General features: G+C 39.5%; 1 protein-coding gene across 1 annotated transcript; it reads left to right on the forward strand.

The window, feature by feature from the left end:
- Nucleotides 1–13,696: 13,696 nt before the first annotated feature.
- Nucleotides 13,697–14,531, forward strand: LOC147606407 (calmodulin-like protein 2). The gene has a single exon (XM_086792040.1). It carries the CDS (start codon nucleotides 13,740–13,742, stop codon nucleotides 14,514–14,516), a length of 777 nt encoding a protein of 258 aa, XP_086648166.1. The 5' UTR covers nucleotides 13,697–13,739; the 3' UTR covers nucleotides 14,517–14,531.
- The last annotated feature ends 633 nt before the right edge of the window (nucleotides 14,532–15,164 follow it).

The following is a 15,164-nucleotide window of genomic DNA, read 5'->3' on the forward strand; positions in this document are numbered from 1 at the left end:
TCTCAAACTGTTCCTTGTATTGATACGATGATATTTTTGAAATACCATGTATTTCGTACCAAGCTTTGCAACACACCTCCACACCATACAATGAAAACACATAGTCCATCTTTGTAAGATCCCACTGTCCCCTCTGCGCACTGGATTCCTAGTGGTAGCATGCGGAAGTAACTTCCTCTTGCATGGGGTAGGGTTTCTCACTCGAGGCCTCGCTCTCAAATGTCCGAGCACGAGACTAAGCTGGTGGTCATTCCGAAAACCAAAATCGGGAAAATTTCCCATGCTCAAAAAACGGGGACGATTCCACCATTTTTATTTTCTTAACGAATTTTTCTAACGAGGTTAAGATAGTGTAACAGACTTAACTTGAAGGAATCAATGCTTTTTTCCTAATTGAATCAGGCATAGCCGTTGATCTATTCATTGATCTATTCATTAGAGAAGTCTTCTATCTGATTTAAATCAGATTATAGAAGGGAAACTATTATAGACTTAACTTGAAGGAATCAATGCTTTTTTCCTAATTGAATCATTAGAGAAGTCTTCTATCTGATTTAAATCAGATAGAAGGGAAATTATTACAGACTTAACTTGAAGGAGTCAATGCTTTTTTCCTAATTGAATCAGGCACAGCCGTTGATCTATTCATTAGAGAAGTCTTCTATCTGATTTATCAGATAGAAGGGAAACTATTACAGACTTAACTTGAAGGAATCAATGCTTTTTTCCTAATTGAATCAGGCACAACCGTTGATCTATTCATTAGAGAAGTCTTCTAAATCAGATAGAAGGGAAACTATTACAGACTTAACTTGAAGGAATCAATGCTTTTGTCCTAATTGAATCAGGCACAGTCATTGATCTATTCATTAGAGAAGTCTTCAGGCTTTTATTTAACTACTCGAAGTCTAAGCGTATTCCTATTAATCAATTTTATTATTAAAACTCTACTGATTCCAACCCATTCCACCCATGGGTTAGTCACCACCCAACCACTGGAATTAGTAGAACCAGACAAGTACTCACCCACCCATAATTGAATGCCTTTCTTAACTTTTTCTTTAAAATACAGAAATGCACAAACTCCTCTTTAAACTTTAACTTTTAAAACAATCCATGACAAACAATTTTTGGGGTTACAGATGTCATAACTCAAAATTTCCATTTAATGCCTGTTTCTCACAAAACGGTATCACTCTGGACTCTCCGTTGAGACCAGTAGGTCACCAATGAGATCCAGTAACATATTACAATAATTTTCTTGTCATCATACATATATATATCTTCCACGACATACACATGGGTGTCCTAAGCACCGTGAGCCCGTGCATCGCCTGGTCAGAACCCTCCAAGATCCTCCTTAGGTGTTCTAACACTTCACTCAGGGACCGCTTCGTCGGCCCTCACCCATCGTACTGGAAGCACACCATTTTTCACCATACCCAGGCTGGTCAAGACCTCGACAGGTTTTTGCCACCACGTGAGCCGTCCTTTGAACACTCCCCGCCAGCTGTTGCAACCGAACTTCCCTTAGAAAAACACATAAACCAAATGCTCCCTCCAGCATTCTGGCGTAAGACGATTCTTTAAGAGAACAAGGTTTCTATGCAAGTTTTAGTTTTGATTTTCTTTTGAATACAATGGGTATATCTTAAATCCGTATCCCAATACTTCTAGATCACAGGTCTAAAATTCCAACAGACTTTCTTAAATTCTGTAACCTTGATCCTCAGATCAGAATCAAGGGTCTTAACTTGATTTCAGATTCGGTGGTGGGTGATTTGAGTGAAATTTTCCTAAAGAACTTCACATCGTCTTTTCTTGAAATTGACGAAAGAGATTAAGTCTTGGTCATAGTCTGATTCAGGGTTTGAGTTTGGAAAGGTTCTCCCTGAACTAACTTTCTCGAAGGGTAATATTTCAATTACTACTTTACTGAATTTCAATCATTGAGTATTTTAGCTTTAACTTAATTTAAAGCTAATCATGAATTCCTATGAGGAATAAATTAATCATTTATCTAAAATTCTGACTTCGATAGTTTTTCTGAATTTTCTCATTACCATCCTAGAGAATATGAAACGGTAGAATTTTCTCTCACAGAGTATTTATTTATTCATTTACCAATATTCATGGGATTTAAACATAGGATTAAAGAGAACTCTTATTTTGATATAAAAATTCTGTATGTATCTATTTATGCATAAAATCCAACTTCTATGGAAATAACACTTTTATATAAAAGAAAATCCTTTTATGCATCTATTTATGTAAAAAAATCAATTTTGATGAAAGTAACACTTTTATAATAATAATAAAAATTTATGCATCATTTTATGCGTAAAAATCAATATTGGTGGAAGTAACACTTTCATAATAATAAAAAATTCTTTTATGCATCATTTTATCCATAAAAATCAATATTGGTGAAAGTAACACTTTTATAATAAAAAATTTTCATTTTATGCATAAAAATCAATATTGATGAAAGTAACTCTTTTATAATAAAAAAATTATTTCCAATATGCATCTTTCTATGCATAGAATTTAAATCCAATGAAAATAACTCTTTTATAATTAAAAAAAATAACCAATATGCATCTTTCTATGCATAGAATTTAAATCTAATGAAAATCACTCTTTTATAATAAAAAAATAACCAATATACATCTTTCTATGCATAGAATTTAAATTTTAATGGAAATCACTCTTTTATAATAATAAAAATAACCAATATGCATCTTTCTATGCATAGAATTTAAATCTAATGAAAATCACTCTTTTATAATAATAAAAATAACCAATATGCATCTTTCTATGCATAGAATTTAAATTTTAATGGAAATAATACTTTTATAATAAAAATATTTCTACTATGCATTTTTCTATGCCTAGAATGAAAATAACACTTTTAGAATACACAAATGGTGGGGATTACTCTTTTTGAATAATAAAAGATAAAACTTGTTTCACAAAATTTAAAATTTTTTTGCCATAACCTCCTTTGTATAGCTGACCATTTTTTAATTTTTTCTATCCTCAAGTTACTTAAAAATGATCCCAAATGGTTTAAAGCATTCTAAACTAATCAAATTCCACTTTTAAAAGAGAAACAATATGAAAAGTTTAATTCTAACAATTTGATTACTTATCTAGGATAAACAAAGGCTGAATTTAAGAATGAAGAGAGGGGGAAAGCCTTTCCAACAAGGCATAACATCATTTTTTCATTTTAAAGAAAATAAAAATTAGTAAACCATTAAAAGAAATAAAGAAAAAGTAGGATTTCTAGCTTACTTGAATTTCTGTGAGCTTTTCTTTAGCTTGATAGTTTAAGGGATCTACTCTTGTTTGCAACAAGAGTGGCCACCAATTCTTTTGAAGAGGGAAAGGTCAAAAACTAATGAATTATCAATAAATTCACTATTTTTGGCTATGGGGTGGCGTAGAGTAACAGTGCATAAAACACTATTAAGCTTCTACAAAGGGGGAGGCTTCTATTTATAGGAAAAAGTGAGCTTTTAACCAAGCAAAATGATTCTAGAATTTTCCAGATTAGTTTAGTCAATTTTTGACCATTTTTGGGTCAGTTTAGCTTACTTTTTGGAACCTTGAATTAGAAGAGAGAAGAGATGAAATATCTCATTATTTGAGAAGTTAAAACTCCACCACACATGTGAAATAGGCACCTCCTTCATGAGGGGGAATCCCCACTGTGAGGTGTCAACAATTCATTTTTTTAGTATTTCCTTTGGTCCTTAGTCCACTCTTCATCTTATGTGAGTATTTACTCATTTTTGGGGGGATTTTCTTTATTTCTTCAATTTATCTCTTCCCTACATTTGGATGAATCTGATTGGCCCCTCAAAACCTTAATTTAAAATTTTTAGGAAATCTGGACCCTTAGGATAGGGCCTTTCGAACAGATTATAATTTATTTCTAATGCACCTTCTAAAAATCTTTTTGAACTTCTGTTTCGGGGAAATTTATTTTAATAAGAAGAGATAATTTTCCATCCAAAAATATCTAAAATCTGCATAATCTCTCTCTAGAATATTTTCTCTCTCTAAGCCAAAATAGGTAGAAACAAGATCTTTTATTAATCTGAAGATGGGATTGATTACAAGGGAAGATACTCGACATCTTGAGGGGCTAGGGAGGAATCTTACAATCTTCCCAGATGGGTTTTTGCGCCAAGACACATTGAGCGGGTCATATACATAGTTTGTGCTCTTTTGTAGGTTTCATTTAGGAGTTTTTTTGGACTATGAAGGGCCCTTTTGATTAAGAAAGTAATTAGCAATGGACCAATAGGAAGAGGGTTGTGATGCAAATTGGGACCCCCCTAAAAGTAGAGGAGAGGCTAGTTTGTCCCCCTCATTACTACATTGTCCCTAGCGAGAGAGGGTAAAGGGGGGTCTCTTACTTTTAGGCTCCTCCTACTTTTCCCTAGCTAGATTGGTCCCACAAAAATAATCTCGTGGGTCAAAATACCCTAAAATTTTGGAATTTTCAAAAATTTTCCAAATCTTATCTTTTTCCTCTTAAACCTCCCCCCAACCTATACTATGATGAAAAACCATTTTCTCTCTCTAAAATCCCTTTTCCAAGCTTTCCCATGGCTGCATCTAACTAGTATTGTTGCTTTCCATCCTTCTCTACCTCTCTCAAGCTTTCCATCCCCTCCTCCACCTCTCTCAAGCTGCTTTACATCCCCTCCTCCCCCTCTCCCAAGCTTTCCATGGCTGCAGCAAACTAGCATTGTTGCTTTCAACCTTCTCTACCTCCCTCAAGCTTTCCATCCCCTCCTCCCCCTCTCCCAATATTTTCATGGCTGTACTAGCATTGTTGCTTCCAATCCTTCTCTACCTCTCTCAAGCTTTCCATCCCCTTCTCCTCACCCAAGCTCTCCATGGTTGCACTCTTCTCTTCCTCCTCCCAATATTTTCATGGCTGTACTAGCATTGTTGCTTCCAATCCTTCTCTACCTCTCTCAAGCTTTCCATCCCCTTCTCCTCACCCAAGCTCTCCATGGTTGCACTCTTCTCTTCCTCCTCTCCCAAACTACTTTCCTTGCCTCTCCCAACGAGCAATACTCTTCCACATCTCCTCCTCTCCAATGCACTCTCTAGACTCCCTCTTCCAAGCTCTCCACATGGTTGCAGCAAACTAGATTTGTAATACTCTACTCTTAAAACCACTCTCTAGAATCCCCTCCCAATCCCTCCATGGCTGCACCAAATTAACTTTTCTCTTTCTAATTCCCCAAAACTACACACACGGTCATTCTCTCCACCTCTTGATGGTGTCCATGTAGGGTCACAAGATGCCTAAAGAAGAGATTGAGGAATTAGTCCTACATAACACAAGGAATGATAATAATGAGTGGGTGGGGGAGCGATTCCATAAGGGCGGGTGAAGCTTTATGCAGCCCGTTGCTATTGGCCCTCAACGTGTTCGCAGGAGGGGTGTTCTTGACCACCAACATTGGAAAGGAAGGCTCCTTGGGTTCAAAAAGAAGAAGGTAGAAGGCACAGTGGCTATTGTGCAACATGTTTATTCACTTTCACATATCCATCTTCGCTCTGAGGGTGAACGAAAGGGCTTCACTTCCAATTGTAAGCCCTTGAGTCACATTGTTTATCTTATTAAAAATTTGTGCCTCTCTATTTTTTATTGATTTCTCCATTATTTTTATGATATGGACATCTTTCCATCTACTTTAATTGAGGAACCGCCCTTGCGTAGTCTCTCGGGGACCATTTTAGCACTTCATGCAACCATTGGAAAGGTTATCCTTGACGGCAAGACCCCTTCAGATCTTGTTCAAGGTATAATTTTCTTCTATTCTCATACTTACATCATTCCTAGTCATGATGGTGGATATGGGAAACTCAAACCCATACCCGCACCCTCCCTTCAAAGTTCTGAATGGCCAGAGCGCCTGATGTTTCGTCACTAATGGCCCTTAAGCACAAGATAGTTTTAGACATTCATACTTCATTGAAATTTGGAGCATGTAGGTCTGTTGGTCTCAGTTGGTGCTAGCCTATTCATGTGTTTGTGCATATGTTTCGTACCCTGTCATTCACGCAAGATCCCACAATGTTTGTGTTTAAGGAAATAGGTCATGAAGCCCTAGATTGCTTGCTTGGTGAAAAATGGGACATTGTAGAAGGTTTGCATGATGGGGACATCTACAGGTGTAAAGTAGCTCAATCAGGGATATCCATCAGATATTTGAAATTGCAAACCACACTATATATACGCTTCCATTATGAACGTTGGATGATGAAGGAAAGCAAGTGAATACCTCTCTAGGTCTCAAAGGAAGTGGTAGAGCACTTTGACATAACTGCCACAAATGAGCAATGGCTTTGTTGAGACCGTGCGAGCGAGCAAGCATTGGAGTTTGGCAAATGTTTGTGACCATCTCAAAATTATGGGTGTTGAAGATGTGGGGGACTATCATTTCAAGTTAAAATGTCGCAAGGTATGCCAATTACTAGCATGAAATTTGGACATAAAACTCATGTGTCATTCTCTAACATTAAAGTGTTTTTTTATTTTGCTAAATTGGGAGACGATTGGAGGCAACATTAATGGTTCAAGATCTTGGAGTCCCAATGACCTTACTTTGTAAGCATAATGATAGCCATGTCATTTGTATATGAATCTTTCTCTACGGGATCAACTGGCATTTGCCACATTTTGTACCATAAATTATTAATATATGAATTTTCAACATTTTGATCAATGAGTCTGTTTAATTGCAAGTAAGAGGTTGGTTTTTTTTATGTTTGGTTCTTTTTAAAGCTTCCAACATGGCTCTGGAATCTTTTATTGTTTTAAGTCTAAAATTTGAGTATCAAAGTTATGGTATAGGTACAAATTTGAGGGTGGGGCCTCAAAATTTAGAGTTTTAGGCTTTTTTGGTCTATAAAAGGGACCCTCTCCTCATTTCTCAGTTCACAAGTTCTAGAAGCTCTACTAGCCAACACCCACTTTGCACACTCTCGAGCAATATCAGCCCCCCCCCCATGGATCCCCGTGCACACTTCTTACAGTGGCTTTCCACCATAGAGCATATAGAGATTTGTATGATGACATGTTTGCTCGAGTGCCTGATTGGCACACCACCATCCTTCTGCATGACCGCCACTTTGTAGCTGTGGCCGATTACCTCTACAAGTGCATGGTGGAGCTTCCAAGATACATCGCACTATGGGTGCCCATGGGCCTCCTGCACTACATCCACAAGAATTACTGCCCCTACTTATAGAGGCTAGGCCGCTTTTTGTAAAAATTTGCAAACCAATGATGCAATGTGAGACCATCCCAAAGAAGGTGGTAGCATCATTGAAGAAAGGCAAACTGGGAAATACCTTCTTAACCCAAAGAGCCTACCTCATCTTTCATGTTAGTGAGCTACCTACTCCCCCTCCCATGGAGATTCCGCATTTGCATCTTGGTGGCATAGTGTGGGACAAAAAGGATGTGGGAATGGAGCCCACAAATAAGCAAAAGGAGGAGAAACTAGTGCAGGAGGCCGAGCCATCTAAAGAGCCAGGGAAGGAGGAAGACACCCCCGACACCATACCTGAGGTGGAGATCAACAACATCGGCACCATCGTCATCAGGGGCGTCCCATATGTCTTCATGCACGATCTAGAAAATGCGCTAGACCTTAGATTGGATGAGTGTCTGGCTATGCTTTGCACCAAGTCCGAATTCCCCTTTGACAATGAAAATGACACACTTGGCAACAAGCTCTTGCCCTCCCCTTCGAAGACAGTGTTTCTACAACTGTGGCCCTTGTCAATGAGGATTTTGAACAAGACCACAACGATGTTGTTCTGGAAGACAAGTACCAAGAAGTAGAATCCAAACTAGTGGAAGGGCGAGTCCCTGTCCCCAACAATGTGGCTGGAGAGGTGGATTACCCACCTGTTTGTGGAGGAATAGAAGTCCTCAGGCTTACTGGATGCTATGACTGACCATGATGCCAAGCAAGAGGGATGTGTTGGAGATGGACAATTGGACTCTTCGTCTCATAATAAGGGAGGGAAATGCAAAGCATTTGGGCCCAATGTTGCGCTTGCCCACTACATTGGCCACTTGCCTATCGGGGATATCACCATTATCCACAAGGATTACTCCCGTGAAGGCACTTACTGCATCTTTGCTTTGAGGGCCATGTCTAAGGTTTTGTGCCTATCCACAATAGGCAATATTGTAAATAGTATTATTTTGGTTAACAAAGTCTTAGCTACTAACACATTCAGTACACCGGCTTTAGAGGAAAAGTGCTTGAACAAGTAGGAATTTGTCAAGCTGTAGAGCATACCGACCCCAAAGAGATCACCAAGTGTCTTTTGACTGGAGAACTTGACTGGAAGCTAAGAAAAGAAAGATGGACATGATTCAGAAGATCATTGAAAATGACGATGCTTTGTAATTTTGTTATCTTTTGATCAATATAATCTTAAGTATTGGCATATGTATAATGATGTCTCTTGTGCATACAATCATGACTCTTCTCTTTTCTTTGGCTATTCACACCACATTTTTTGATGAAACTATGCACAGCACTTGTATGTCTTACAATATACACAAAGGTTACACTATACATAAAGGCAAGCACATTTTGGATTCAAATTTGATGGATTTTGACTTTTCATACTACCAAATGACATTTTAAGGCCCCTTGCACCCTTGCCACAAGGGTGCGAGTTTTGGCCAAACGGGCTTCCCTATTTGGCCAAAAGTCACACCCTTTGTGGTGGCAGGGTGCAATTGGCCTTCATACATCATAATAATGCCCAGATTGTGCAAAAAAGCTAAAGAATAGCTCAAATTTGTTGTCTACTATGTATTTTCTAAACACCAATAGCAAGTACCATATGTTATAAATTATGTGTGAAACACCATAAAATGGAAACCATTTCACCAAAATATTTATACATAAGAGCTTAATTAAACCAAAAGCTTTATGCATACACCATATGCAGTAAGCTTATGCATGAATCTTAATACAGAATCTTAATGCATATAGCTCTATGCATGCATATTAGAGCATGCATATTAGAGCTATGCATGGTATAATTTGCATACATAGAAGCCTCTATACATGCATATTAGAGCATGCATAGAGCATACATAGGCTCTATACATGCATATTATAGTTCTGCATAATCTAATTTGCATACATAGAGCCTCTATGCTTGCTTATTAGAGCACATATAGGCTCTGTACATGCATATTAAAGTTAAGCATGCTCTAATTTGTATGCATAGAGACTCTATGCATGCATATTAGATCTATTCATGCTCTATGTATGCTCTAATATGCATGCATATTAGAACTATACATACTCTATGTATGCTCTAATAAACATACATAGAGTATACATAGGTATATTAGATAGAAAAAGAGTATTTAACACTAAGAGAAAGAGAGAGGAAAGAAGCATACATAGATTTTACATAAAAGATTAGGAGGAAAAGAGGGTTTACCTTCTCATTATGCAAAGCCAAATGAGCAAGCATGAAAAACCCTAAACCCACAAAACAAGCACACATTATAAAGTTAATTAACAAGTGATAAGAAGAAGACAAGAATCAAGACCTAAGTATGCATATAGAGATTGAAACAAATATGAGAGAATAAAGAGAACAAACCCTTACCTTCACCATAAAACTTATGCTTTTGGAGATGAAAGCACATAAATGAAAAGTATAGCATGAGTTTCATGTTTTTGGAGATGAAAGAACATAAATAAAGGAGAGCATGGGTTTCATCTCCAAAGGCATGAGTTTTATGCTTTTTGAGATGGAAGTACATAAATGAAGGAGAGAACCACTTTCATGCTTGAGGTATGGGATATGAAGGGAGAGGAAACGAGTTCTTTGCAGGTTTTGGGGAAGGTACAAGCAGAGAAAAAATGGGAAAGAAAGGACGTGCATGGCTCGAGAGAATCTAATTAGTTTTTAACAGTACGTGTGGCACGAGACTACTTTCACGGCTATGCATAGGAGCCATATGTATATCCGCGATAGTAGCTGCATGTATAGCTCCGCCAATAGCCATGTACTAGAAAACAAATCCCCTTGCATGCAGCTCAGCTTTCTCATTACTTTCTCTCACTATGTCACACAACTATACCATCATCCTCTTGGAGTGTATGCCTTCATTCTCTCTTGTAAAGAGTAGGAGTAATTATGATGACCACCACCTTAGCCAAGATTTTATACAATACTATGACCTCTCCAATAAGGGTTTCACTTCCTTCACCAGTTTAAAAACTATGCCTTCATCCTCTTGTAGTGATTCTCTAAATCGGAGTAGGAGTTCTCTAAATCGGAGTAGGAGTAGTTTTGATGCCCACCACCTTAGCCAATATCTTATACAATAATATGACCTCTCTAATAAGGGGTTCACTTCCTTCAGATTTAACCTATCCCTTCCCCTTTTAGTAGTTGTTTCTTTAGGCACTACACTCCCCCCTCCATATCTTAAGAATCAAAAGAGGCTTTTGGAACTAGGATTTTGGAACCTCTTTCCCCTTGTGTCTTCTCTCCTCCACTACCTTCTTCATATCATCTTAACCTATCCCTTCCCCTTCTTAGTGGTTGTTTCTTTAGGCACTACACTCCCCCCTCCATATCTTAAGAATCAAAAGAGGCTTTTGGAACTAGGATTTTGGAACCTCTTTCCCCATATGTCTTCTCTCCTCCACTACCTTCTTCATATCATCTCTCATGTATGCTCTGGCATAATGAGACCAAATTTCCCATACTAGAAACATGCACCTATGAATGACCCAAAGATAAGCTTTACTTTCAAAACCCCAACTACCCTCAACTGTATTGTAGCTCCCTAGGATCCCCAAATACCCTCAAAATTGTGTGTAGAGCTCTCCGTAGGATTATCCCTCACAGTATCCTCAACTATATTTGTAGCTCCCTAGGATCCCCAAATACCCTCAATTGTATTTGTAGCTCTATAGGATTATCCCTCATAGTATCCTAGGGAATACACACTTTATTCATGCCTTGGCCAATGAAGGATTAGATGGAAGGCCAAAGGCTTGGAAAAATCTTTGATGGAAGGCGAGAACCAAGCAGGAAGGTCTACCAGTTAAACCCACACTTGAAACATGTATGTTACATACCTTTATTGAAATACAACATTAGATCTAACGGTCGCACATTATCCAGTAGTCCATGAAACCTTGTGAGGGATTCACCTTAACCTTTAATTTCATGGCCTTGCTAGCCTCCTTCACACCATCTACCCTGAGAAGAAGCCCGTCTACTTTGTTTATCCTATTTGATCTCAGCAACATAGCCTCATACACACCTAGAAAAATCTAAAAAGGACCTTGGGTGCTTATGGTGCATGTCCTCCTCTACCTCATCGAGTTCCCTTTTAATAAAATCTTCTTTCTTCATCACCCCACTCCTCCTTCCACCACAGTCCCCCTCAATGGTGCATGTCCTCCTCTACCTCGTCGAGTTCCCTTTTAATAAAATCTTCTTTCTTCATCACCCCACTCCTCCTTCCACAGTCCCCCTCAATGGCGGCACTCCTCCTCTCTCAAAGATTTTCTCCTCGCTCACCCTTCCACCTACATCATACCCAAGGCTTTAACACATAGTACGAAGCAATATATACCCCACTTGAAGCAATATATACAACGTTGTCACTCATCCACACCTTTTTAGGCCCTAAATGATGTAGTACAAACCTATTCTTTAATTAATACCATTCACACACGTGATATGGGAGTTTCTTAAAAGTGAGGCCCTCCGGCTAGATTATAACTTATAATGCTCTTGTCCCCCAACAAGTGAGGCCCTCCGGCTAGATTATAACTTATAATGCTCTTGTCCCCCAACAAGTGAGGCCCTCCGGCTAGATTATAACTTATAATGCTCTTGTCCCCCAACAAGTGATGTCTTCTTGGTTGACTACTATGTAAGGGTGGACAAGGCACACTAGGCATGTTAATAATGGCATCCTGGTGCATATTCCCAAAATTGAGAATCATTTCCTTTAATTGTCCAAGAAATGTATTCAATATTGGTGAGTTTGTCAATGTGATATACACTCTTTACTTGAGATGGCTATGGTGGTTAATTGAAGTGCTCACATACTCTTGTCTGAGTGGTAATACCTTCACTTGCCCATGTGGAGGTCTAAGGGTTCAAACAAAGCACTATGAAATAAATAAATTCTCAAAAAGAAAAGGAAAATCAGAAGAGAAAGCTTGTGTGCTTGTGTAGAAGAAAGCAATCAATGCTTACTTCTTATGTAGAAGAAAGAAATCAAGCAAGCATGTTGATTTGAAAGGCTTAATTTGTAGAGATTGAAATGATTACTTCTTGTCATGCTATGATTTCTTCTCATGCTCATGTAGCAATATGCCATATAAGGTGGAAGACAAGCTCATCAAGCCATGCAAATAATTTTCTTCTTGAGAACTAGCTCAAATTCTAACTTCTTGCATCTATGCTAGAAATTCTATCATTTGTTCCCATGAACGACACCATTTAGGGTGAAACTTCGGGCATGTCATCAATTATGTGATGGCCTTTGTTCTTTGAGAACTTGCCGGACAGGTGGATCAAACTTTGCCCCTAAAGGGAGGCCCGCTCAAGAGTGTGAAAAAACCTTGAAAGCTCTAATATTTGCAAGCACAAGGGGTGACAACATTTCAAATAGTGGCAACGCTTTCTTTATTTTACAACTTTTGATAATCAGTAAAGAATACAAAAAGTGTTATAACCTAAGGTTAGTTTGTTTCATGATGTGCAAATATAATCTGCACCAAGGTTCTTTTACTTCTTTCCTAACAATCTCACATGGTAGCCGCCTGGCCTCTCAAAGGGAGGTTGTGGGTTCGAACCTACCCAATGACATTCCATTTCAGTAACTATTCTCGCAACAAAATTCTGTCAATAGGCACTAGCCCGAGTGGTAAGCCTCCCGAGCCTCTCAAAAGGGAGGTCGTGGGTTCTAATCTACCCAATGACATTTCATTTCACTAACTATTCTCTAAAAAAAAAGGAAAGAAAGAAAGAAAGAGAAAAAAGGTGCCGCCTAAAATATGGAGAAAAAAAAGAAGCCAGTAATAACATGGTCTAGATATGAGACTAAAATTGGTGTCTGCTATCCGGACAACTACTTGGAGAGACCGCTATTCCGTGACTACGTGCACTACTTGCACTTACGTAGCGTGTACTACGTGCACTACGTGCACTTACTTGGAGAGACCGCTATATCGTGACTACGTGCACTTACGTAGCGTGCATGCTTTCCGTCATCTCGGTAACAATCCATGAAGGGAAACTGCATGGAAGCTACACCATGAAAGAGATTTTACGTGTGATGTGCCATTTTGTCTTCTGCGATAATTGACGCCACTTTTCTGAAAGCCTGAATGCTTGGCTTGGCCCACTTTGGTGCAGCTTAGAGCTTTTAATTACTTGGGCTTCTCATGCGGCAAAGCATGTATGGATTAAAAACACCACAACAGCAAGGATTCCCTTAGAGAGACATGCACGGTTCTAACTCTCAAGAAAATCGGGCTCCCCTTGTGAGAAACTTCGAGGAAATTTCCTTCGCTTGGCCATGGCTACTTTATAAAGGGTGTGCATGAGCCAAAGGATTTGCAAGTATTTCACATTTCCTATATATTATTCTACATTCGACATTAATCTAGATAGATCTAGCCATGAGTGCAGCCTGTGTCAATGCGCCGGTTGGTAACCTTGCATCATTGCTCATGGTGGCGCAGGAGGAGGCCGCCTTGCCACATCTCGATGTGGTGAGGCACTATGACTGTGTGGTAAGCCCCCGGTCACCTGCTGCTAAGGCGGCGATCTCGCCTCGCTCTGATGCAAACAGCGAGGATTCACCCAGCTCTAGCACAGGCCCTGGCTCTGTGCATAGCGAGGATGCCGTGAAGGCCAGCATCCAAGAAGCTTCCTATAGAGTCGAGGTAGCTGAGAGGCAAGCCCTGCAGAGAGTTTTCAATACGTTCGATGAGAACGGCGACGGGAGAGTGAGCATCCAAGAGCTGGGGAGGATCTTCGAGCAGCTGGGAATCTCCAAGACCCAGGAATCCATCGAGTCCCTGCTGGCCGATTCTACCATCAAGTCGGAGGGGCACCTGGACGAGGAGGAGTTCGTACTGCTGTACGAGTCTGCTTGCGGCTGCGTGGAGCAATTCGACGGAGAAGGCAGCACGTCTGATCTGCATGCGGACGTGGACCGGGATCTCCGGGCCGCCTTCCACGTGTTCGACAAGGACCGCAACGGCTTCATCTCGCCTGCAGAGCTCCAGTCCGTGCTGTGCTGCCTGGGCTTCCCGGAGGCGCGCGAGCTGCAGGCTTGCGTGAACATGATCGCGCGGGTGGACGAGAACGGCGACGGTCGAGTCGACTTCTTCGAGTTCAAGAAATTGCTCGGCGTGGAGGAAGACCCAATAACTACTATTGCCACTTATTGAAGCCAATTTCTATCGTCTCTCATTTTGAGGCACGTGAATCAATTATTAGAGCCAATTTCTATGTCTCTCATTTTGAGGCATGTGAGAGCGGTGTATGTGCAAGTGATTGCATTGTGTATCATTTGACAATTCTGAAATGAGACGCACTTGCCAACAAATGTGAAGTGATGTAACTTGTCCACTTTAAATAAACTTATACTAAATAGCTATTGTCCTAGAGTTCATAAAATCCAGCCATACCATAATAGAATCTTCCAAAGGAACCATGGGTGTTTCGGTTATTGTTTTGGCTTCAAATCCCGTTTTTGTGTCATACTCCCATTCACTTTCATCCTCATTTTGTCTTTCAACTTTTTCAAGAGTACCCAATGCGTACACTGGCACACTTGGCCCTCTCTTAATGAGGTCTGTTTGTTGCGAATCCTCATAGTCTTGTTTTATGGAGTTCTTTATGTCTTGGTATAACTCAGGTTGAGCTCTTAAAGGTGCATGTGTGCTAATGTGATACTGGCTTTATCATTAGAAAAGAGCATTCCTCCGAATAAGGTTTTGAGAGACTGCTTTAATCTTATAAGAAAATTATCAAATTCTTCACGTGCTTTCTCAAGCATATAGTTCATACAATCTGTTCCAAATGACTCTTCTGCA

Source organism: Cibotium barometz, chromosome 57 (assembly GCF_041138505.1).
Source record: "Cibotium barometz isolate CiBa-2024 chromosome 57, ASM4113850v1, whole genome shotgun sequence".
Classification (NCBI taxonomy): Eukaryota; Viridiplantae; Streptophyta; class Polypodiopsida; order Cyatheales; family Cibotiaceae; genus Cibotium; species Cibotium barometz.